The sequence below is a fragment of the Pollachius pollachius genome (assembly GCF_949987615.1).
Source record: "Pollachius pollachius genome assembly, chromosome: 5".
Lineage (NCBI taxonomy): Eukaryota > Metazoa > Chordata > Actinopteri > Gadiformes > Gadidae > Pollachius > Pollachius pollachius.
The window spans coordinates 15,802,864-15,828,041 of NC_136938.1; the positions used below are offsets into that span (position 1 = coordinate 15,802,864).

General features: G+C 42.2%; 1 protein-coding gene across 1 annotated transcript in view; it reads left to right on the forward strand.

Moving 5' to 3' along the window:
* Positions 1-14,849: 14,849 nt before the first annotated feature.
* The window catches only part of coro2ba (coronin, actin binding protein, 2Ba), a 31,236-nt gene continuing 20,907 nt past the window's right edge, over positions 14,850-25,178 (forward strand). Inside the window, exon 1 of the mRNA XM_079737134.1 lies at positions 14,850-14,972. Coding sequence (XP_079593260.1) covers positions 14,958-14,972 — 15 coding nt within the window. The 5' untranslated portion in view covers positions 14,850-14,957. The remainder of the gene's footprint in view (positions 14,973-25,178) is intronic.

The window sequence follows — 25,178 nt, forward strand, 5'->3', positions numbered from 1 at the left end:
TGAATTGCGTAATATCGTAAAGTTAGCTATAAGAGGAACTAGCTGCAGTAGTTTCCGCTAATAGTCAACAGTGCAGAGTAACAGAGGCAATAGTTAAAAAACAGTAGGAAAATAATCAATAAAACATACAACAGAAGACTGGAACGTCTCGGTGGCTGAACATGAGGCTAATCAACATGGTTGATTTGCCTTAGCATTGCTTTACCAGACTGGTGCTGCTCTCTTCACGTTTATGGGCTTTACAGATGTATGTTAACCTAGGCATATTACCTTCCTTAGCCGAGAGGCTTGGTCAAGGCTGACGGCCAACATTGTGGATTACATGATTTAGCAGCACCAAAAAATGATTGGGTCCAATTAGAAAGGAAGACGTTGATGTCTGTTTTATCTATCAAGGTTTGAATCAGATAATTGCAATATTTCTATAATAAATAAACCTCTGACCCAGTTGCAAAGTGTGACATTTCGGAAATCTCCTCTTTCTATTTTTGAAGATTAAGTCTCTCTTTAATGTACACACTTCTGCACATTAGTAAAACCAAACATTTAGAATAACCAAGCTAAAAAAAAACAAGGAAAACAAGGAAAAGGTATCAAAGCTCTCTTTCATTCAGGGTCCTTAAAAGCTCATTTGAGGGTTTTCTTTCCGCTGCTCCTCATCACTTTGTTCTCCTCTGAAAACTACAGGCTCTCTTGTTCCCTTTAAACTCAGGACATTAACTGTGCACCTAATACTGGACCCCGTCCCAACCCTCTGACCCCCTCGTCCCAACCCTCAAACTGGGTTGACAACTGTAAAAGTCTAAATTCTTGGGTGGCAATGCAACTGTCCAGGGGAAAGATATGTTGTGTTCACACAACATATGCAATAAAACCTATTTACTGAGGAATACAGAGAGAGAGAGAGAGAGAGAGAGAGAGAGAGAGAGAGATTAGCATTGGGGTAGCATAATGTTGATCTTTGTTTTTCTGATTTACTCATCAGTATATATGTATATGTACATATAAAGATGGATAAGATCCATAAATGTGTGAACATAATATTTATAAAAAGATCTACAGTGAAAATAATTGTATGACAGTTTATAGAGCATAAACAGTACGTTTAATTCAAAAGAACCGCATTACCTAGTATTGTGGGTTACGAACTCGGAGCTTAAGAATCTCCAAACATCAGCTTGCATGACAAATGAAGAATGAATAAGGTCTGAATGGAGGCGGTGGGCCAACGCAGTCAAAGGAGTTGGACTTTCTTACTGTCAGTGTTTCCAGGATACACTAAAGGGGGTGGGATAGAGTTCTCCCTGTTCTGCTGACCAAAATGTTCTATATTTTTTCTCTCAGGAAAGGGCAATACGTGAATGGTTGTAGATAAATGATAAAGGGGGTGGCGGGGGAGGATAAATAAAGGGGGTAGAGTTGCGTGTGGAAAGTTAAGATCTAATACCTTTTCAATACTTCACCATGACTTGTAATCTGATCCTGCGCCCAGGAGCTATGATCCGCTTACCTTACCTTTTACAGAGTTCCCTTCAACACCCAAGTGCGACTGCTAACAATTACCAAACTCACCCTGTGGATTAAGGGTTAGTGTGCGAATAAATAGATGTCTGTTCAGGGACAGACCCCCCCCTCCCCCCATCCTCTCCACCCTCTCCCCTTTTCTCCTGCAAAAGCCGGCCAGCGGGTCAAGTCCACAGGGAGCAGATGGAAAAGCAACAAATAGCTTGCAGGCTCTGTGGAGGTTCTGGGCCCTCCACATGTTGAGATACACATCCATCACTGCTCGAAACACCGTCATTGTGGAGACAGGAGAGAGACCTTCTCAGGCCTGGCCTCCCGTTGCCTTCTGCTTCTGTTTCTTCTGGGCCATGAGAGCTGAGAGGGAGCTGCATGTCCAGTGGTTGAGCTCCAACTCGTTAGACAGCTGCACATGGGCCTGAACAGTGATTTAAAAAGTGAACCGTTTTGAACGTGTAACGGAGAGCACTGGGCTTACCGCCGCTTTATTATAGCTTTTTTTTTTCCGATCAACCCAAATTGGTCGGACTTTATTGCAGTGGCCCAAGAGTTACCGAGACCTTGGTCCAAAGCCATGCAAGTCAGAAAGTCATGTGGGTTCATATGACAGATGGCTTGGCTGTGACCACCTTCCTGCATTCTCCTATATTGTTGCTTTCGCATTACAATTTAATTCACAGTAATTGATTGTCATTAAGTGTCAACATGGCTTTTTCATGCCAAGAAAAATGGGCTAGATGAGTTGGTAAGTAAGAGTGAGTCCAAAGTCAATGTGCATCCCTAATCCCACACATAAACTACTAGTATTAACCCCTGCATTTGTAACAATATAAATTACCCAACCAGCTTCAAAACTCATTATAAATGCTGAACCATGACGCGTGCCATCTGCATAGGCGGCTTATGTCATGCTATCCTGCCGCGTATATCTCCTGAAAATGTACTACCAATCAAATTAAGATTATTGCCAGGAGTACTGCATGCTCTCTCAAGGTTTATCTTATATTAATATATGTGTGATGTGTGTGCGTGTGTGTGTCTGTGTGTGTGTGAGTGAGTGCAAGTGTCCTGTTGTGAGGACGTTAAGGGACAATCCCACCACATATCCATCCTGTGGTTCTGTAGAAATCATCAACTTGGAATAAATATAAGTAACATCCAGTGGCTTTTTGCAGAGCTCAGTAGGAAACATTTACTAAACATGATGTAACCAGATATGCTAGGTTCTTCCAATTGCTGCATATAAAAGCCCACAAAGGGATGTTATGCTTAAGTAAACATGCATGTTGGTCTGGGTTTAATAATAGATACATAGTATTCTTTCAAACGTATTTTTTCTTTGCCTTCAAGGTGCTGTAGGTAAGATTTGAGAGTTAAAGAGAGATAGCAGGATAGAGTTGAACCCAAATCATTAAACCTCCCTACGTTTGTCCACCCTTGAGAAGTGCTGCATTCATGAACCTGTGTTTCATAGGCAAGTTCATTCACTCAACCAATCAGGAAAGAGATCCCCTCATTGGTCAGAAATAAGCAGGGAGTGGTCCAAAATCTAAATTGTCTCAAGCAGGCTTAGTGAATTAGAAACAGACTCTCAAAGCACATTTCACTCCCAAATAACAGACAAATGGTTATGCCAAATATGCTCCAATAATAGCTCTCAAATCTCAAGTACAGCACATTCTTCATTCAGTAATCTATGTTTAAGATATGCAGTTAAATATCAGTTGGAAATATTTTTAAGTGAACCAAAGTGAATCAAAAGCTATCAATGACTATTGTATGAACTGTGCAATCATGGATATAGGTTAAGCCAGAGTTATGGTTCACATGGGAGAGTCCCATTATATACTTTATGCTCCGATGTTGGAATGATTTGTGTAGGTGAATGACTTTATCCCTCGAGAACCAGAGTTGAGATAAGCAACCAATAGTAATGGCATTTGATCAACAAGCCAAGGGATAGGGTTTGGACAAGGTGGATGACTGTACATGAGAAATGGTGTGTTCAAGGAGCAGTGGTTCGCTCTTTTTTTTTTTATTAGTGTACTAAACTAGGTTAAACTAGGTTATCTGTTAAATTGTGCTCCACCAATACATTTGTTCATATTCATTCTAATTACTTTGAACGTTGCAGTTTGTCCATCTCAGAGAACCCAGCAGAATCCTCAACCCAAAACTCAAATAGTTCCCTAAATTAAAAAAAAAGATGTAATTCTTCCCAATTGGATATCTAGTACAGCATGTGCTTCAAAACAAGAGACTGAATTCAGCAGTTAGTGTTTAAATGGTTTTGGGCGCATAGTGTAGATGTTTCCCAAGGATGGCATGAAGAATAAACACTTTATCATGGTCTTAAATTCAATGTGACATCTATCGCTTAGAGTCTCCCATTCCCCAGGGTAAGGCCAAAAGGGGAAATACACAATAGTTGACATTACATAAACAGTATTGTGGAGATCACAGAACAGCTTCTGGGAAGCTGAAACACAAACATGCATAAGTCTTTTTAGAGCTGACACGTGAACAGTCCTGGATTCTATTGTTCTTCCCAGCAGTAGCAACTAGTTAAATGTGAGTGGATCCATCCATTCAACAGTTTCAACTAACAACAATCATTTTTTGTTAATTCGTATTCTTTAATGTAACAGCCCACTCATGAAAGGCTTTTTAATTGTCAACCGCCTTGAGTGCTTGGATCTGGATTTTTTATCAACACCTTCACCATTATATTTTCGGTTATAAATTTTCCTCTTATTTTCTAAACTGTCTTAGACGTAAAAGTATCCCTCTACCATTCCAATCCATTCCATTCCACATTAAATTTATTTACCTTGCATTTTTATCAAAGCGCCTTACAATAAGTGCATTCATTCAAGATACAACCAAGATATTGCACGAATCATGCGAGTACATACAATTCATAAAACAAGCAGTGTTTCAAGCACTACAGTGCCAAGTTAAAGTACCACAACCTGTACTATAATCCACACAAATCTTCATCATTCTAAAAAATAGACAAACAGCATAGACAACATGGAAACAACATAACCTGCAACTTAACAACATAACCTATATTGTTTGTCTATATTGTTTATTGCATAAAACCTAAATGAATTACTAATGAAATACACAAAAATTGCCTGACTAACTTCCTTTGTATTTGATTGTGCCTGCCTCCCTTATGTTTTGTTACATAGGCCTACTCAGGGACCATGAACCCATCTTCCTCCTTGAGCCTTGCTTTGCATTTTTGAGAGGTGGCTACAGTTCCCATCTGCAAAGGGTGGAGGTCCAAGGAATATAAGAATTACTAAATGAGGGGAATATTATCTTCAGAAGAATTGTGGACCCAGGCTAATATCAACTGGTTCCAGGGTCAACTTTTGTTTGGATGAATTTGTAAAATCCCAAGATGAAGAGTCTAGTCATGTACATTATTTTTGTATAGCCCTTAAAAAGAGCCCATCAAAGAGCATCTTTACAATTGGTGAATTCACAAGTCATGAGTCAATATTTCTCTTACAAACAGTAATCAACGGTGAAATGGGACTAACAGGCAGATATTAGAAGGAGAAGGAGCGTGCGTGTGTGTGTGTGTGTGTGTGTGTGTGTGTGTGTGTGTGTGTGTGTGTGTGTGTGTGTGTGTGTGTGTGTGTGTGTGTGTGTGTGTGTGTGTGTGTGTGTGTGTGTGTGAGCATGTGTGTGTGAGTCTCTAACTTTTCCAGATCTCTGGATGAGGACTTTGTAGTTTGAGTTGTGCCAGTAGCAATAGTGGGATATAGACTAATGTGGAAAATGAAGCCACACACCACAAGAGGAATGACAATGGAACATCACAACGCTCTTTCACAACCAGGCCGAGAGGCAAAGCCTTTTCTCTCAACACACACTCATCTCGCCCTAAAAAGAGACACAACACATATGCCAATATAAATATACAGATTAGTAATGATTTTGTCAAACGTAGATAGCTTATTGTAGTAGCAATCTCAATCAAACCCTCTCTTTTGCCTGAGAGGTGCAGTCATGCTAGGAGCCATAGAGTGACCTGTGTTTCAGCAGGGCTGGTCAACCTGGTTCAAGCCTCCTCCTTAACATTCAAAACAGGAGACCGGAGAAATTGGCACCTTGGTGGTTGTCCGGCTGCCAGACGCTAGCAGTTTCCCGATCACTCAACCGCAATGTAAACTTCCCCAGAATGTCAGCACATGTCAGTGTATGCTGCCGATAATGGCCTCACACGGACGTCACCATTAGCTAACTTAGCTGTTCTGATGTCTTAGGTTTTGTTGCTTTGATTTTCAGTAGCTGGAGCACTTATCCAGTGTCCGCAACTGAATACACTACTATTACTGCTACTTTAACTTCTACCATTACTAACTTATACCACTACTACAATTATTATTTACTTTTTTACAGACTAGGAGTTAAGCAGAACCTTTTTGCCGGGATGGCCAGGACACCTAAGTCACCACACTAGTATCCTGTGGCATCACCGACCCTATATGGCACTATTATGCAAGGGATAATGTATAGAACGCTGGCCATTACCTGGAAAATAAGCCCCGACAAGGCGAACAGGACACCGACGCGCAGCGGAGGTGTCTTGCTTCGCCCTGAAGGGGCTTATTTTCGATAATGACCTGCGACGTTCACATTATTCCGCTTATTACACAGCTACTTGCCAAAACGAAACAATAACTTCACATGGTGTGTCTTTTTAAAATTCATTTGTTACCAGCATTCGTAGTGTTGATCAGCAGAGAAATTGTCCGCCAAAGACGTTGACGTCGCTTAGCATCAGAAGACGCTTGCGCTGAAAATTCACCGGACTACTTGCGGAGTGATACCAAAGACGTTATTAGAGGCAAAAGTCCTTTGTTTTCCTTGACAGCGGTCAATTACACAGCAACGGTGAATTATCGAATATAATTCACCGCCGGAAGTTGTGAAGGGCCCATGCAAGTGAACGGAGCGTTCCACGGCATTGAGAAGACCCGTGTAATAATGGTAATAATACCTATCCTACTATAGTATAGTAGGGTTGAGGCACTGAGGTTCTCATTTCAGGCCTTCGGTGGATCACATGAGCTGTGGAGTGTGGTCTAAAACAAACCTTCACCTCCGTCACGTCATCAGTGTGGCGGAACACGTACTCCTGTTTCAGTGCGTTTGCATTTACGCTCGTTTGCAGACAGATGGAAAAACTGTGCTGGAGGAAAATGTCATTTTTTTCTAGCCCCTTCTTCCTCTTGGTTCGCAATGGAAAAACAAACACTCTTTATAATTAATTATTAGGTTTTCAAAAAGCTTCTGCTGCAGGTTGCTGACTAAGATGCCAAGTGCCCCTTTTAAATATATACATTAACATTGTGGACTATGCTCTTAAGTGACAAGTCATCTGGGGATGAAGTAACACACATCGCAGAGGTGGAGGGCGGCTTCTAGCGTGAAGCTCTTTCTGAATAAGTGTTTTTCTGTTCTCCCAAACTGTAGCCGCTACTGTTAGCACTGAGGTCGGAAACCTGATTATTTTTGTTCCAGATTTGGCAGCAAGTTTGCAATGGAAAAGACAGATTATTTTCCCCTTGAGTTTCTTCTCATGTGCATGATGTCATTGGGCAAGGCACCGCTTTCTGAGGTATTTAATGATAGCTCCTCCAGGACAGTCTCTTTAGATTAATAAAAAAACAATACAGGTTCATGTACACCCAATTTGAAACAGAATATCATGCAAACGTGAAGTGATATTCCACACATATCACCACAAATTGTCACCTAATTATTTTAAGAAGATGGTAATGTTTGATTAATCTGGCCTCCATTTGACAACTCTCCATAGAAACAAAACATTTGTGATTAATATTCAACAATTTATAATTTATATATAAATTTGATTGAGCCCCAATGATTTGATTTCGCCCTGCTGCAGAAGGGTCTGGAGAAGAGCAATACAATTCTTTCTGCTTCCAATACATTTTTGCGGGAGCCAATCACCAAGCTGGCTTCTCCCCCTGGTGTGCTATTGGCTGGTTTAACACGATGACGACAGGGAAGCGACGGCAAGCAACCAATTGCGTACAGAGTCAGTTGAACTAGGCCCGTCGATCAATCTTCTTGTGCTGAAGAAAATGACAGCAGCCTCCTCAGACCAACGTGTAATCTACGATTAAGGTTGGTCTGGCAATAACCAGGCTATATTGTAACATAAAGTCAAGTAACACTAGCAAAGTATAATGCTTTATTGGTAGAATATGGGAGAACAAAATTAATAATTAATATAATAATAAAATGCAATAACACAATAACTATAGCATGAGATCATTTTTGTTCTTCATTAGGTTGTATAAAGTATGTGGGCCTCAACTTGAATATCAATCATCTGGTCTGGGTTCCTTTTTGTATATACATATATACTGAGAAAGATCTCACAGACATGATAAATCCTGCAATAGACACGCTGCATAATAAACATTATGGTCACCGTGGCGATGATTTGTCTTCCTGAAATCCTTAACAAACAAGATTAGGCACTTTCAGGCCAATCCAAAAACAATCAAAACGGAAACAGCATGGTGCTGCAGGGCTAGACAGACAGTCGGTGTCCAGGAATGAGATGTTTGGATGGAAATATCTACTAAAGACTGTAAGAAATGTTTTTGCACTGGACCTCCTACTGTTGTCTGAAGTAGAGCCCTGATCCTGTTTACCTAGTCTCTGAACAGTGCTCACCCAGCAGCCTTCATTCTGTATGATAGCTTTGATATGACCCACACTTATGTTCAATGACACACTGTCTGAACAACGGCACAACCCCAGGGATACGATGTAGGCTCACAGGGGGTTAAGTTGTCAGAAATCGATGGTCTTTATGCATTGCGTATGCATTCATGTTTAGTCAAGTGAGTTTGCACCCATATATATGATATATGTGATTAGTTATTTCAGCAAAACAGCCAATTATGAAAAACATTTTTTAGGGCATTAACTTCCCTCTGCCTGAATAGTGGAGGAATAGTGGAGAAAATCTGTGGAGCATCCCTTAATGCACTGAGAAAGGGAAAGGATTTTTTTTCGCATTGATAACCATGCATCATTGCAAATATGCATACATGGTGCCTTTTGGGGGATGCAGGTTTTGGCACCAATGAATCTCTCACGCTTGTCTTGACATTTTAAAGCAGAAGCAAGGTTTCACTTTTTGGATTTGGCCGAGAACTAGAGTATTTGAAATATTGATTCAAGTATACAGATTTACTTAATATTAACATAGCCCACCACATCAAATCTGTCCACGGCGAAAACTCTTGATTTATCTTGGCTCGTGTGATAGATATTTGCCATTGGTTTAAGTTGGCTGGCACCAAACAGATAGAGCTTACTCCTTTCTAATTGCAACAACAATCAAAATCAATCAGAAAATCTCTTCCTCTTAGCACTGGCACTTATTTCCTGTTATCATGTTGGACTTTTATCATTGTCGTGGGGTCACCAGTAGGCTGACCCCAGGAAGAAGAATTCAACAGCATTCCAGGGCTGTATGTGATAAGCCCAGTCCAGTTATTATAATGTTACTGATAACCCTCTGGATTCAACAGGAGCTTTGTAAGCACAGAAAAGGAGCAACACTAATTTAAGTAAGAACAGCAGACTTATCTTGGATCCCCAAGACAAGTATGCTGTTCTTACTTGGAGCCTGAAGACAGCACTCTCTTTGAGGTGAAAAGTCTGTCGGACCACACAAACATTCTCACCCCAAACACCAACACCACTATACACTACCACTACTCCCAGTTTAAGGTTTTCCCTTCCCTTATCTGTTTTTGTTGTTTCAAGCAAGAGACAGGGGGTGTAAATTGCAGAAACCAAATCACCAGAAGTTTTACATTACTCCTTAATCCAGGCTATAATCGAAAACGTTAGTTGAGTTAACCTTCTATAACCAGACTGGTATTCTCACACACACCCTTTCAATTGGGCCCCAAATGAATACCACATGAAGACTATACTTACTGCTACTGTTACCAAGACCACTTCTAATACTATTACATATTCCTGAGCGGAGTCTGTGTTGGACATATTCAGAAAAAAATAAACATCAGCCAATCTGACTCATGTTTACTCAACAAAACCAAAGAAACAGCAAAAAGCCCATGTTTATAATGTCAAACAATGATTTATCTTTGTTTATTGGCTGAATTATTCACACAGTCTCATGAATCTTAGATAGATAGTAAAAGGTTTTTAGTTTAACTGCTGTTTCCAGTGGTGACCTTCTTATGAAACACAAGCAGACAGGAGCATATTATTGTAACTTGAAATGGCCTTTAAGGGACTTTTAAATTAGTAGCCATTATCTATTTTTTTTTAGAAATATCTCTATTCAACCAAAGGCAAACTGCTTTTCCAATGTTTTCCTCTACTTAGGTCTACTGCTTTGAACGACTACTCCTAAATGCTTCCACATGTCAAGCTTTCATGCTGCTGCTGTCATTGACAGTGAATGTGTGTGTGTGTGTGTGTATGTGTGTGTGTGTTGTGTGTGTGTGTGTGTGTGTGTGTGTGTGTGTGTGTGTGTGTGTGTGTGTGTGTGTGTTGTGCTTTGTGTGTGTTAGTAGTCTGCACATCTGCATATCATGTGTTTTTGACTATGTTTTTTTTATAGTAGACATCATGATACAGAGGCGGCTGCTGAGAATGACGAAATGTTGAAATACATCTAAAAACAAAATAATTTAAATTAATTTCTGTCTCTCTCTCACATGAGTCAAGGTCCATTTGGACAAGAGGTGGGCTCAGTGGGGGTGTGGTGACATGATATGTTATTTTCGGTCTTCTCCTTCTTCCCAATGGAAGAATCCATAAATCTGCCCCTTTAACCCGCAGGTGAAATAATAGATCAAATACGAGTTTCTCGGAAGGGAAAGAGTTTTTTGGAGCGTAGGGGGCTTATACACTCGCTTCAGAAATTGCTAAGAATGAGCAGAAAAAAACGTAGTGACTCATAGCGGAGTGACTTTGTGCTATGTGATCTATAAATACAGTGTCTACTTTCTGTCCTTCGCACTTGGCTGTGCACTGATTGGGTCTCGTAGTTATTTATTTAACCAATTCTTCTATGGCACACATACACACACACACGATCACAAACACTGGTTTGCTTGATCACATTTATAGCTGGATTTATATGGAGCCCCCATGGGAACCAATTAGGGGGAGTTTTAGTGGTTACCTGAATAGATCATCTTTTAAGCAATTTAAAAACCAACCAGTGCATGTTAAACCAAGGTCTACACTCGATAGGACATTCACAAACTTAATGCTGGGTGGTGAGGGGGCAGTAAGGAGGAGGTGAGAGATTGGAGTGGTGGTAATTGGGACAGTAGGGTGGTGAGGGTGGTGGTGTATTAGGGTGGTGAGGGGACAAGAGGGTGCTGGGGAGACAAAAGGGTTGTTGTGGTGAGACACTAGAGGGGTAGTGATGGGGATAGTAGTGTGGTGGGGAGACAGTAGGGTTGTAGTGGTGAGACTGAGACGTATAGGGGTGGTAGGGGGGTAGTGAGGGGACAGTAGGGGGGTGGTGAGACAGTAGGGTGTTGGGGATTGGACTGCAGGTAATGGAAAAAGGTGAGAAGTGGTGGTGAGATTTCAGAATCGTGGTGATACAGTAAGGTGGTGGCGAGAGAGTAGGGTATTGGTGAGTCATTCGGGTGGGGCTGGAGCAGGGTGGTGTTGGAAACAGTAGGCCGGTGTTGAGACAGTAAGGTGGTGGTGGGGGGACAAACCACGCTGATATGTGGAGGTACAGAAGTCAGCCCGTGTAGTCTACACCAAACCCCCCTCTCTGATTCATTCGCCTGGTAGATAGAGGAAGTGGTTTGCATGCAGACTGCGGCTGGCTGGAACACTTGGGAAGAGGAAATCTGAGCCTGACATCTTTAAAAGTTCCACTAGGGTAACAATTTTTGCGTGCAGGATTAGGAGAGGAGGGAGGGGGGTTCTACTGGGAGCTAAAGTGGTTGATGGGGGAGCTGGCTGTCAGCCAGCTGTCTACTGACTGGGATAGACAGTGAGGACAGGGATGGGAGGAGATATCTCAGTAGAATGATAGTGTGTTTGTGTGTGTGTGTGTGTGTGTGTGTGTGTGTGTGTGTGTGTGTGTGTGTGTGTGTGTGTGTGTGTGTGTGTGTGTGTGTTGGTGAGTAATGTGTTTTACACACAGGAAGCTAGTGCCTCCTGTTGATGGATGGATACACCAAAAATAAATATTTTTATTTGTAATATTTGTAATAATAAATAAATGTAGACCCTTACAATAAAATCGAAATCAGGATTTTAGGGGTATTAGAATATAAAGGGTTGAGTTCAGGGGTTATGGTAATTTATATGGAAAATTTGTAATAATCTTAAAGATATTGTGCAATAGTGAAGGATTTATCACATTATCTAAAATATTGTAATTTATGGCATTAGACCATGTATAAACACTTTTCACATTGGGGTCATCAGGAGAAACACGTGTAACTAAAGAATAGAAATAGTATGCAACTTTCAACTGCCAAGATTTATGGTCCATTATCAATGTGCGATATCTTCAGTAGTTCGGTGCACGACACGTTCATTGTACAGACCCATAAGTGTAATGAGCGACACCTGTGTTTGTCCTACGACGATGCCTCCAAGTTAATTTTACGTAACTATGTACTTTAGCCACTAGAGGGAACCAAAATACAACACATCTACTGTGTAAATCAAAACTGGCAGCGTCCGCCATCGCAATGATATCGGATTGTGATTTGACATATTGATTAATCAGTCAGAATCACCATTTCAAACTCAATTTCAAATAATGTTTAGCGTTGTAACGCAGAATTGTACATTTCAATGTGGTTGACACAAATCTTTTACAACAAATAATGGATCTTCCAATTGGAGTAGACCTGATAATACGGAGTGCGGGGTCACAAATGGGGATACCTTCGGAGGGACGTTTTATACATTTTCATAGTAACTAATGTTACGTAATGTAAACTTTCAGTAGGTATATTCTAAAGAGCAATGATCACTGTTATAAGACCTTCACCATTGGCCCTACATAAATCATGTAGGGCAGGTGTAGTGTCCAGTGAAATAAAACAATAAAATAACAGTACAATTAATGAACACATTGAAATCATTTCAGATTGTGCAGGCTACAATAGGATCTATGAACCTTTAATGGCAACTGTTTTGAATTGAAAGCATATTCTGCCTGCAGGAAACAGTATTATTGCAAACAGGAAACACTGTAAGTATAAACACAGAGGACAGCCCTGAGATTTCCTATAGGAAGAGACATGGGAAAGGAGGGGAAAGACCACACAGTGGGGGAGCGGTTTAACCACAATGAACTAACAGCGGCTCTGACCATATTCAAACAACAATACACAATGTAATTCTGTATCCGTCTCTTGCCCTTTGCTCTATTTCCCTTCACATAAAATGCACACACACAAACACACACACACACACACACACACACACACACACACACACACACACACACACACACACACACACACACACACACCACACACACAGGCACACACAAACACACACACATTTACAAAGGATTAGTCGACTGATAAATGCATCAATATACAATAATAAATAGTACAAAATAAATACCAATTACTTCAATTCGACAGTGCTCAAAATAGTTACTGGGTTGAAACCAACAAGAGAATGAGATCTGAAACATTTTGGAACTGAAGAGCTTTGACATTTAGTATAAGGGCCTTCATGTCTACATTCTGTATACATTATCCATTACTACTAGCTTGCACTTTTGACCAACCACAAGGATGAGTAGAGGAGGAGTTGTCAGAGTGAGATGAAGAGAATAGTTCTGCTGAGCTCTGTCTGACAGAGCGAGGAGGATAATATAGATGAATAACTAGCCATGATCAAAGAGACAGAAAGGAAGGAGGCAGAGAAGAGGTGTTGGGTACAGATTTCTTGGCTGATGGAACAACCCACACAATGACTTCCCAGACCAAATGGATGAATGTTTAACCAAGCCAATCAGAAGGAGCAAGGGCACGTCTTGCGATGAACTTGTAACTACCCAACTATATTCAGGAGCAGACTGGACCACGATCCTCTGAGGCCAGTTCCCTCTTGGGATCATGAGAGCATTTCGGAAAATAAATCAGCACAACTCAGAAACTCTCATAAGGGTCAATTCTCAGAGGTCATCAAATGCAGATTGCTGATCATAAAAATACATGGGGAGTTAAATAATGGCAAGCTTCAAGTAGTGGTTGAGACCCCAATCCACAAGCTTAAGAGGGGATGAAGGAAGGTGTATGAAAAAAATGGAGGATATAGGCCCCTCCTACTCTGTCTATTACGGTCTGTTTGGAGAGGGCCTGGTCCAGATGTGAGATCAGAAGGTACTCTGTTGGATTAAACCTCCTGTCTCCCTTGTCACTAAACCCATGTAACTGAAATGGATATCACTCCCTCCAAAGCATGCTCAGATCTATATAACCGCCATAACGCTTGTCAAGAATGCACATGTGAAGCCCTCCATTCCTGGCCAACCCGCAGTTAGAGACATAGACAGCTAAGCCATGGCAATAGAAATGGCATCTTACCATGCTTTTTACAATCATCTTACCAGATCATGATTCAAAGACATATTTATTACTTTTCTTTTTCTTTGGTTTGTTTATGTTTGTGTCGTCTGTGTATGACTGTAGTGCGTCCTGCAGTTCAATGTGAACTTGCTATTGGTTCCCTGACCAGAAGATGACATTGAGCCCCTTCCTGGGTTGGCAGACTGCGACACAGCAGCCTAGCCCCCTCCTCCTCCTCCTCTGCAGTCCTTCTCCTCTCCTTGACCCGCAACACAACAACTACACTACCCTGCCTGCCATGTCCGGGCTCCCGCCTCATCAATAATCTCCATTAGCCTGTCACTAATCAGATCAGGAATATATGGCGTCTCTGTTGTTTCCAGAGAACCGCGCTAAACAGAATCTGTCCGCATCATCTGTGTGAGTCTGTAAGTGTACATTTGAGTGTGTGTGTGTGTGTATGTGTGTGTGTGTGTGTGTGTGTGTGTGTGTCTGAGAGAGAGAGGGAGAGGAAGAAAGGGACAGAGGGAGAGGAAGGGAGTGAGAGGGAGGGGTGTACCCGAGTGCAGAGCTTCTCCCGCGTCATAGCAACCAAACGGCTCGCCGGCTACCAGCCCCTCGCCGCGCCGCAGAGCAGCAATCAGCTCCTTGCTACTTGGAGAGCTCCAGACGCTAACCCGTCCCTCCCCTCTCCTCTCTCTCGCTCCCTTTCTCTCCGTCCCTCTCTCTCCTCTTATTGCTCCCTCATCACTCCTGCGGCGTTGCTCTGGGCTTGACGGGGGAGACAGCAACCAGCTCCTGGCTCAGTGATTCTGCATGACTGTCACAAAGGTAAGACCCTGGACTGGAGCGCTGTAGGCTGGGAGGGAGGGAGGGAGGGTGGGTATTGGTGTGTTGAAAAGAGCTGTGAAGGTGACTGGTGGATGGGCTGGCTTCTCGTGTGTGCAACAAACGTATGCTTTGTACCGGTCTGTCAAAGGAGTTTAAAGACAAGTTAGGCGGACTGCTGTTTCAATGTCAGATGTGTGTTTGTTTGTGTGTGTGTGTGTTTGTGTGAGGGTCTGTGCATGTGGATGTATGCCCATGTGTTTGTACACATGTGTACTTGTACTGGTATGTGTGGGGGGTTAGTCCCACACATGGCTGGTGTTTGGGATACAGTCATTCTTTGTGGTTTGATAGATAGAAATAGGTAGATTTAGGAGCAGACAGATACAAGTTTCCCACTCCTCCTGATAGCATAAAGACTTTTCCAAACAACTTGATTACACTCTGTGCATGATAGAACATTCCCATTCCATGCCCTGCATATATATCTTGTTTGAACTTTACATTTTTCCTATATGCTAAAAGCAACGGGTACCATGCAACCGACAGATTCTGTGTTTCAATTTGTCCTCGAAGATTGTATGACTGGGATGAAGATTTTTTATTGAATTGTCCCTTTTGATATACCAACTGGTATTGGCCATAAGTACACAATACTATGCAAATAAAGTTTACGAGGAGTGCCTGAGTGTGTGTGTGAGGTGTCTTTTTAATGGGATTCCAGACAGGAATATCATACCTAAAATGTAATCTCCTTCAAATCCATCATTTATATTGCTTTTGTAAGGTCAAACTATCTCAGTTTGGATCCAGTGAGGATTCTATTGCTATTACCAATGTTCTAAAGCCTTTCATGACATGGTTGTCAGTCATGGCAATTGTACAGGAAAACTAACGCTCTCTGTGTATTGGTCTCTCTGCCCCCCCCTCCAGGGAACCCAGCCCTGCACACATGCACGTTATTCAGTGGGAAAGTAGTACACATACTTTATAACTTTTTTAAGCCTTTTGCACCTTTCCCCAATGTATTCAATGCATTCTTGGTAATTTAGCTTCATGTTAATTAACGATTTGGTAAATGGGGTTTCGGAAGTAAAGATTTAAATATTAATATTATAGTTTTTTAATGTAGGCTGCATTAGATTGTCTTTATCCCATATTATATATATATTACAGAGATTATATTGGGCTAATTATGCCCTTGTAGACTTGTGTGTGCGCGCATACACGTGCTTGGGTGTCTTGATAGTGTACCTAAAGACTTTATAAACAGCAGTAAATTAAATCCTCTTAATGAGTAAAGAAGAGAGAGAGAGACGGTGGAGGGAGAGACTGATATAGGAAATTAGTACAACCGTGGTGGGACTTAACCTAAATAGATGACCTGTGGCGGTACCGGACAATGGCCTATTTACTCACACTTGGTGAAACACCTGCTGTTGGACACACTCACACACACACACACACACACACACACACACACACACACACACAAACACACACACAAACACACACACACACACACACACGCGCACACACACACACACACACACACACACACACACACAAATCCACACACAACTCCCTTCTACTACTAACTCTTCCTCTTCTTACCCTGTGCTTCAATCTGTGTATGTGTGCTGAGCGTGGAGTGTGTGTGTGTATGTGTGTGTGTGTGTGTGTGTGTGTGTGTGTGTGTGTGTGTGCGTGTGTGTATGTGTGTGTGTGTGTGTGTGTGTGTGTGTGTGTGTGTGTGTGTGTGTGTGTGTGTGTGTAGCAGGTGAGAGTTCTGTACAATGTGGATAGTAAGCGTGGTCTTCAGGTGAGCCCAAGTTGAGCTGGAGCTCTGCTGTTTGTCGCTAACCTCACCCACACAGATCCCCCCCAGAGGACAAAATAGATGCGTCTCCAAAGAATTGGTAGAAAAGTAGATAAATCTAGCGAGGTGGTGCGATGAGAAGCGCTGTGGTTGTGTGGGAGTGTAGGCGAGAGACAGAGAGAGAGAGAGAGAGAAATTAGTTGCTGGAGCTCTGCCTGGAGACAGAGCAGGAGTCACCTTGAGAGGAGGAGGAGGAGGAGGAGGGCATATGGGGCTGCCATGCTGACAGGGCAAAACCTGTGATGCTCTATGTTAGTGTGTGTGTGTGGTACATGCATTTGTATTTTGTTGGGAAATTGTTGACCTTTCCAATTGCATGTAAAATGCATTACTATTCGCACAGTCATGAGGAAAATATAACCAATACTACTTTGAAGATTTTACGTCATCCACCAAAAAATTAGGAATAGAAAGATACCCATTTAATTGCTCTGGTTGTGTGTGGGAATAGACCGTAGTAGGATTAAAACCTTTTGGCCTTGCCATTCCAGGGACGGCCAGACAGAAGACCTCCAGGGGCTGGGAGCTTTAAGCTCTTTAGCCCACTCAGACTGCGGACCTACAATTACCATTTATTATTTACCAGACGCTTTTTTTAAAAGGCACTTACACTGGATTCAGATACAAACATACACATTAAGGAGCAGGTAGGGGTTAGGGATCATTCATTTTTGGGAAAAATCACTGTGCAGTTTATTAGCAGTGATGGAGACATAACACCCAGGTGGGCATGCAAAATCTTACCCATTTTACGAGAAAGAAATAAACAGAAAGGCATATTCGTCTACTGGTAATGATGGAGCATGGAGTCAATTGTCTATTTTGAGCGGGTTTTCACTTGTTTAATATACCCACATATGCATTCTAATTTAATTGGGAAAAAGGTGTGGAAGATTGTGAAGTGTCTGTTCTCAGCTGGACATGCAGAGAAAGCAGTAAAGGAAACATCCCACCTTTAAAGGAAAAGCCATCTTTCTTTAGATGAAATGTGCACGTAGTGGGTTACAGTGATGGATTAGTATCACTGTATCACCTCGTGCAACTCTCGATTTAAATCCACAAGATGTTAATATGGAGTCAGATTACTCTTTGGTTAATTCTCTTCCATATTAATATTTGTTTCTGTATTGTGCGGAAACAATGTGTCCTGATTCCCGTTCAAACTGAATAACATTCAGAGAATGGCAACCACTGTATTATTACACAGGGAACAGCTGGGCTAGAGGACAATGACAGGAACAGCTTGTTTATGAGTATAACTCCTTAGGATTTGGTTGAAATAAGAAGCCATCGAGGCTTCATGTAGAATTTCTTTTGTCTTTGACTTATACCTCAAATGTTGTGTAAAAGTTTAAAATGATTTCAGTGTCTAACATTTATAGTGATTAGAATCTTCTAAGAATAGTGATTTGTGTGGTAGACAGATGTAACTAGTGACATTAAGCAAAATTATAAAAAATATTAACTATATACGTTAAAAGATGATTTATTCTTATTGTGTCATCAGGTGCTTGTGTGTGTGTGTGTGTGTGTGTGTGTGTGTGTGTGTGTGTGTGTGCATGTGACATCATTTGTGTGTGTGTGGGTTTGTGTCTGAGTGTGAATGGTCCACTTCCAACACTCAAACAGTTGAGCCAAAAGCCATCTCCATTCCCACCCATTTCATGGCCCTTGGGACGACGCGTGTGGCCCAACGTCGGGCCCTAGCACCCAGATGTCCCACTGTGGCATCCCGCTGGGCTGTCAAGTCCACAGGGCTCTAGGGAGATCCATAATGGCGGCCGTGGGACTGCTAAGGCCATGCAACACTGACCCCTCGAGGAGATCGAGGTCACCCGAGCCAGGCACTTTATGGGCGGTCAAATCCCATGGGGGAGGCGGGGGATTCATTTCCGTTTCATATTCAGAGCAAGCTCCAAAGGGTTTCACAAAGGGAAGGGACCCATTCAAATGTGCCAATAAGGAGCGTTGGCAAGGCTTTGACACGGCCACCACAGGGCCAGGGAGCTTCTGAATTCCTCACTGGGCTGCTGGAGGGTTGGGATCCGCATAGCAACCCTTAAAGCGGTCCCGTTGTCCGCGGTGGTAGAATACAGCCAGGGCAGCACGCCAAGAATCAAGCAGGGATGTGGGGGGGGGGGGAATTGGTCAGAGAAGGATGCGGTCTAGGCGCACCCCTCTTTTGTTACTTAGACACAAGCTAGAAAATCCAGACTAACGGTTATGGGGTTGTTAAGTTGATAAACGATCTATTACCCGAGGACAAACACAAGCAGCCACGCACGCACGCACACACACACACACACACATTAACGAACACACTCACACTGACCCATCCATCTCTCAGTGAAGGCTGGGCATTAACCTTGTGCGCTATTGCCATGGATTCTATGTTGCTTCAAATAAGTTGTTAAGCTGTGCTCCGTGTGTTTGCAATTAAGGAGCTGCAAACACACCAATTATGAAGGAGGGCCCTGCCCCTCTGAAGTAAGGCATACACACATGTGGTCGAGAACTGACGCCTGACACTATTTTCAGGATGTATACGGTACTGGCCCCCACTCATGGTCGCTGAGGCTGGCAGTTGACCCGCTCTATAATGAGTTTTAATATATTAATGAACGGTTTAATGTGCAATGACATCCTATGATTAGGATGCATGTTTTGTGTTGTAAGTTAGTTAAATGCCAAAACTAAAACATTAGCCGTAGACTGCACCAATCCTCTGCTGAGCCAGACACACACTTTTATAAACAACTGTCTGCTGCCTGCTCTCCGGACACTTCCACCACCGGGAAACTTAATGGAGATGGAATCACACACACCCAGACACACACACTACACACAGGCATGTTATATCCATGACTGAATTACCTGCCTAGCAGCCTAACAACACCACTGATATCCAGACTGATGCCAAGGCAGTAACAACAGTGCAGAATTTATTTAGAAATACTTTTAGTACAATTGTCGAGATCATCCGTGTTACACATGATGGAATGCACGGATTGAGAGAGCGAGAGGAAGAGAAAAGCTAGAGAGAGAGATAGAGAGAGAGAGAGAGAGAGAGAGAGAGAGAGAGAGAGAGAGAGAGAGAGAGAAGAAAGACAGAATATAGAGGAAATGTCCCCATTTAACACGGAAAGACATTCAGATTTAATGAGCTCACTTTCTGAAAGCTTTTTTTCTGAGTGAATGAATGTGTGTGTTTGTGTGTGGGTACGCGTCTTGTCTGTGTGTGTGTGTGTGTGTGTGTGTGTGTGTGTGTGTGTATGTGTGTTTCTATTTAAGTTTCCCTATGGCTCTTATTGCAATAGTTCCACATTACTCCACTCTAATTATAGAAAGCCAGGTCATAGGATGTACTTCCTGTAAGGTCTTGGGAGGGGACAGTATGAGCATTGAGATAGCGGCTTCAAAATTTGTGTGTGTGTGTGTGTGTGTGTGTGTGTGTGTGAAACTCAAACACTCCAACTGTCAATTCATGACAATGAAAAGTTGAATTTGGTAATGCAATTACTTCAGAATGTAAAAAAGTCTGACTAAATGTGAAAGCCAAAAATCAACTGACGGCAGTTTTATTAAGGCTGGTTTCACAACCACTAAGCCTCCAAACTCACTAGCTAACACGACAACCCATAAGGAAAATATCTCAAAGATAACTATTTAATTTCCCAATAAGGTTTTCTCTATAGAACCACATGTCAGGCATGGAACTGTGTGCCACTGCAGTGGAAATCCCAACGTGAGCAGTTTCATTAGGACTGCTGCTATCCCAGGAGCGGGTCTGGCATTCAGTCACCTACATCACATTCTCAGCAGGAAAGCCCAGAGAGGCAGCGGTGTGTGTCTGTGTCTGTGTATGTGTACTTTTGAAATATAAATTAGCATTTTTGTAACGCTACTTTACGGGTGTTTGAGATGTGCTCAAACAGAGACAGAATGAATGTGGTGGGAATGAGATGTGTGTGTGTGTGCGAGAGAGAGTAGAACAAGAGGGTGTCAGAGGTCAGCTAGTAAGCGCACATAAACAGAGCTGGAATACTGCTGCCTACGCACCTTTCTTTCTGTCTTTCTTTTTATTTCACACACATACACACATACCCACACACACATTCACAGACACACACACATACACACACACACACAACATATATATGGTCTGCCTACTCATGTGAATCATCCCATACAAAATATTGCTTTAAGGTCATATTAGAACCACAAGTATTTCTGTTGGTGGCAGGTATCATTGTAACTTTTATACAACAAAGTTTGGTAGGATTTGGTTCAGGACTATGCTTACAATACATTTTGGGTCATTTATTTTTGTCATTACATGATCTTCTTCGTAAGGTTATTGTGGTAACAAACTGCACCAATGTATTAGCTGTATTATTGAATGATCTTGGAATAATGCTGAGTGAGTAAACATCCTGTTTACTCTGTATGTCCTGTTCTGCCCTTTTTGTCTGGGAAATGCTACTATTTTAAAGCAAGAAATGTCAAATAGGACACTGCGGGAGATAACATAACAGCAAATTTTCAGTCTGTTCTATCATGTTTTCCATGTTTATCTCAATCCATTTTTTAAACCCTCCGCCTCTAATCATATTTTAAATGATTTTCTGTGGTCTATCCAATATTGGATAGGCTACTACTTATTTAGCAGTACTTATTCATGACTGCCGGCAGGGTCATGTGACCAAATTACAGGACCAATAGGCGATCATCATAAACGCATAAGCCTCTTATAGGGATCATGCAGTGCAAGTGCTGCTGTAATGCTGTCCTGTCACCGTCAGCATTTCGACTGGCGCGTCCCGCATAAAGCGGTCAGATAAATCCATTAGGCCTCTACTCTGGTAGGTCAGCCTGCACTATAGTCTTACACAACCTGATACATATAGTCTTTCAAATGATTGAACTGATATCTAATAAAGCACAGTATAAGAACACAACAACAATTCTGATCAGACCAAAAGTCGTCCTGAAACTGTCCTTTAGAAAAGCACTTTGAGTTCACAAAATATTGTAATCAAGTTTGATTTAAATAAAATATCCTGGAAGTCATGTCGTTTTATATAAAAGTGCACTTTGTACTTCTATATAGTTCCATCTATCCACATATGACAAAATAAAAATATGGCAAAACCAAGTGAAATGAGATGCATACAACTACTTCCTGACTCAGCTCTTCTGTAGTTGTACAAGTAACCTGATCAACAGTGGACATGATGACTTGCAGTCCACTTGTGTGATTGCTTTATAGAAAGCCAGGCAGGTTTGCTGGATGGTTTCGGTGTTCTTCAGAGGCCAGGGAGGGGGGGAGAACAACCAGCTGAGGGGCAGCTGGCCTTCACATTCCAGCCCTCTGGTGCTTGGCCACGGGGGCCGAATCCAACCAGAGACCAGAGATGTCTGGGGCTACTTCTGGTGCCAGGCTCTTTGTTTGCAGGGTGATTCATGGGCAAGGGAGAGATATGGTTTCTCGGATGAAAAGGGGTAACGGTTGTAAAGTAGATGTAGAAGATGAGCAGCAGTTCGACTGAGACTATTGGCGATATGGTGAGCAGATACCCGGTGGAACCCTTTTCAGTTCAGTTTTTTAATCCAAGTACAATTAAACAGCTGACAATGAAAAAAGGGAATGCATTGACTTTTGACCGTTTTTTTAAAACCTTTAACCTATATCCTTTCAGAGCCATTTATAATGATTAAGGATCAGCAAGGCTGCTAAGCAAAGGCTAGGCAGCAGGTGTGTTTCAAGTACAGGTGTGTTGCATTCTTACTGCAACGTCTCAAGGATGCTCCAAGCGCCCTGCCCCACTCCCAGAGTGGATCATTATGGGGTAGAATCATGAGCCTGCAGAAATCATGGACTCATAGACTGCTACACTGACAGCAATCTCTGGCATGTCCTCATTGTTTGGCCTATCAGACAAGCTAAGGGTTAATGCTTTGAGAATACTCCACCAACCCTCTTGGGGATAGAAGAGGCTGGTAACACCTGAGCTTGCTTAATGGGTCTAAGAAGCCTGCAGGATTCCACACCGTCAGGGGAAAAGAGGCAGTTTGCCGTTGTGGTCTGTAGTGGTGGTTGTGGTTGTGGACCGCGTCCAACGGGGGAACGGTTGAGGAAGGACGGGGCTGCTGATGGTAGCAGGAATAAAAATCAGGAGACATAGGGGCTGCGCGTGAGGGGTATAATGAAAGGCAAATTAAAGCCAATACAGTACAATGTGTAAGGTGTACATTAAACACACCATTTAAATGTATTCATGTTGACATTTCTGTACAATTTCCAAGATCTCTGCTCTTTATTGTTGTTTTACCAATTGCATTGTTTACCAAAACTATGCAATACACCAAGACTTCATCAACCTATCGGAATGAGGGCATAGTGCTTTTGACAAAAGTGAACAGATATCCAACAGGGAGAAGTTGCTGCCGATAGAGAGTCCATTAAAAAGTTGTGGCCAGGATTAAACCTTTTGCTCCATAGAGGATAGTTAAACGAGATCACAGCTTAATTGCTGGTATTGGAACTGGGACACAGGCATACTGTACCGTCAAAGTCAAGTTGACAGACAAGTGAGAACAAATCAATGACCGGCAAAAAGGGCAATCATTTTATAGCAAGCACAAGTTCTATAGCCCTAGCACTATCTGAACATTGTTTTCTTCATTTAATACCTGGGTTCACAATTTGCACTGTTGAATCAGTGTGAGTGAAATATGTTCATGAACACATGGATGAATAAAAGTGACAGTGCTACCATTCTAGCAATGTGTCTTTTTTCCCTTGGGTGATAGGATCTGAGTGAGGGGGAACATTGAAATAGGTCACGTTTACAGCACGTTAACCTTTAGCCATGTATACAGTGCAGATGCCTCTGAAACATGGTAAAACACTCTACCACTCTGCTTTTTCACTTTTTTGTGTCTGTGTGCTTTGTTTATGTGTGTGTGAGCCTGTGTTTCTTCAGATAATCCTTTTAAAAATAAAGTGTGCAGTACAATATTGTGAGGCTGCGCAACTCAGAGGGAAAATAAGTCAGTCTGATGCGCAGGACAGAAGGTTCCAGGGAGATTTAACAACCAGAGCAGATGATTCCTGGGGCTCTGGTCCTAACCACCACTCCATGTCTGGGAATGTGAATACATACTGAAGCTACCATGGATGCCCTTCTCTCTTCCTCCATCTCCCTCTCACCTCCCTCTTTGTCTCTTCCTCTTAATTTAATACTTTAACTCAAGGATGAAAAGGGATATGGAAGTTCAGAAAATATATGTTTGTATGTGTGTGTGTAAGTTTATGTGCGTTTGCATGTGTGTGTTTGAGTTTTCATGGGTGTGTGAGTGTGTGTGAATGAGCGTGTGTGTGCGTGTGTACACGTGTGTGTTTGTGTATGTGTGTGAATGTGTGTGTGTGTGTGTGTTCGTGTGCATGTGTGTGTGTGAGTGTACGTGTGTGAGTTTGTGCGTGTGCATGTATTTGTGTGTGTGTGTGTGTGTGTGTGTGTGTGTGTGTGTGCGTGTGTGTGTGTGTGTACATGTGCATGTCTGCTTGTACATTTGTGTATGTGCGTTGGTGTGTCTGTGAGCGGGCTTGTGCGTGTGTGCAGGATAGAGAGGAAGAGAAAGTCAGGAACAGAGAAGGCGATAAAGAGTTCCCTTCCGCTAATGGTATCGTTAGAAGATAATGTGTGACACTGAACAGCGCCCTAAGATTGTAACACTGTGATGGAAGTTATAACAGCCAAACTATCTGCTTATCATGTTCTGTGGATTTGTCCCCTTCTGGTCTCAAACTGTCACCACCAGCTGTTCGCTTAAAGGTGCAGCTCGACTTTTTTACTTCTGTAGGCCTCAATGGAAAAACACCCTGGGGCTAGAACTACTGCTAGCTTGCAGTTGTGGGTGGAACCTGCTTACTATTGTAGGAAAACCCATTAAGAGTCCTTTGCAAGTGAGTTTGTTGAATAAACGGGAACATCTGGAGTTTGCCCACCGACACTCGATAGCTAGTTAAATTATGCCAGTAGACCACAAAACAATTTCCTTCTTATGGGTGTTAATATTACAGCAAACTGTGGATTGACAAATCTCAGAAACTAGTCTCAGGCCATGCATTTTTCTATCAGTTCTTATTTCCATCCATCTATTCATTTTCAACCATCCATCCGTTTCCATCTATTCATCCATCAATCAATCCATTTTCAGAAATCTAGTTGACTCTGGTGTTAGGGGGTCCCAGTGGGTCTAGTTGACTCTAGTGGTTAGGGGGTCCCAGTGGGTCTAGTTGACTCTAGTGGTTAGGGGGTCCCAGT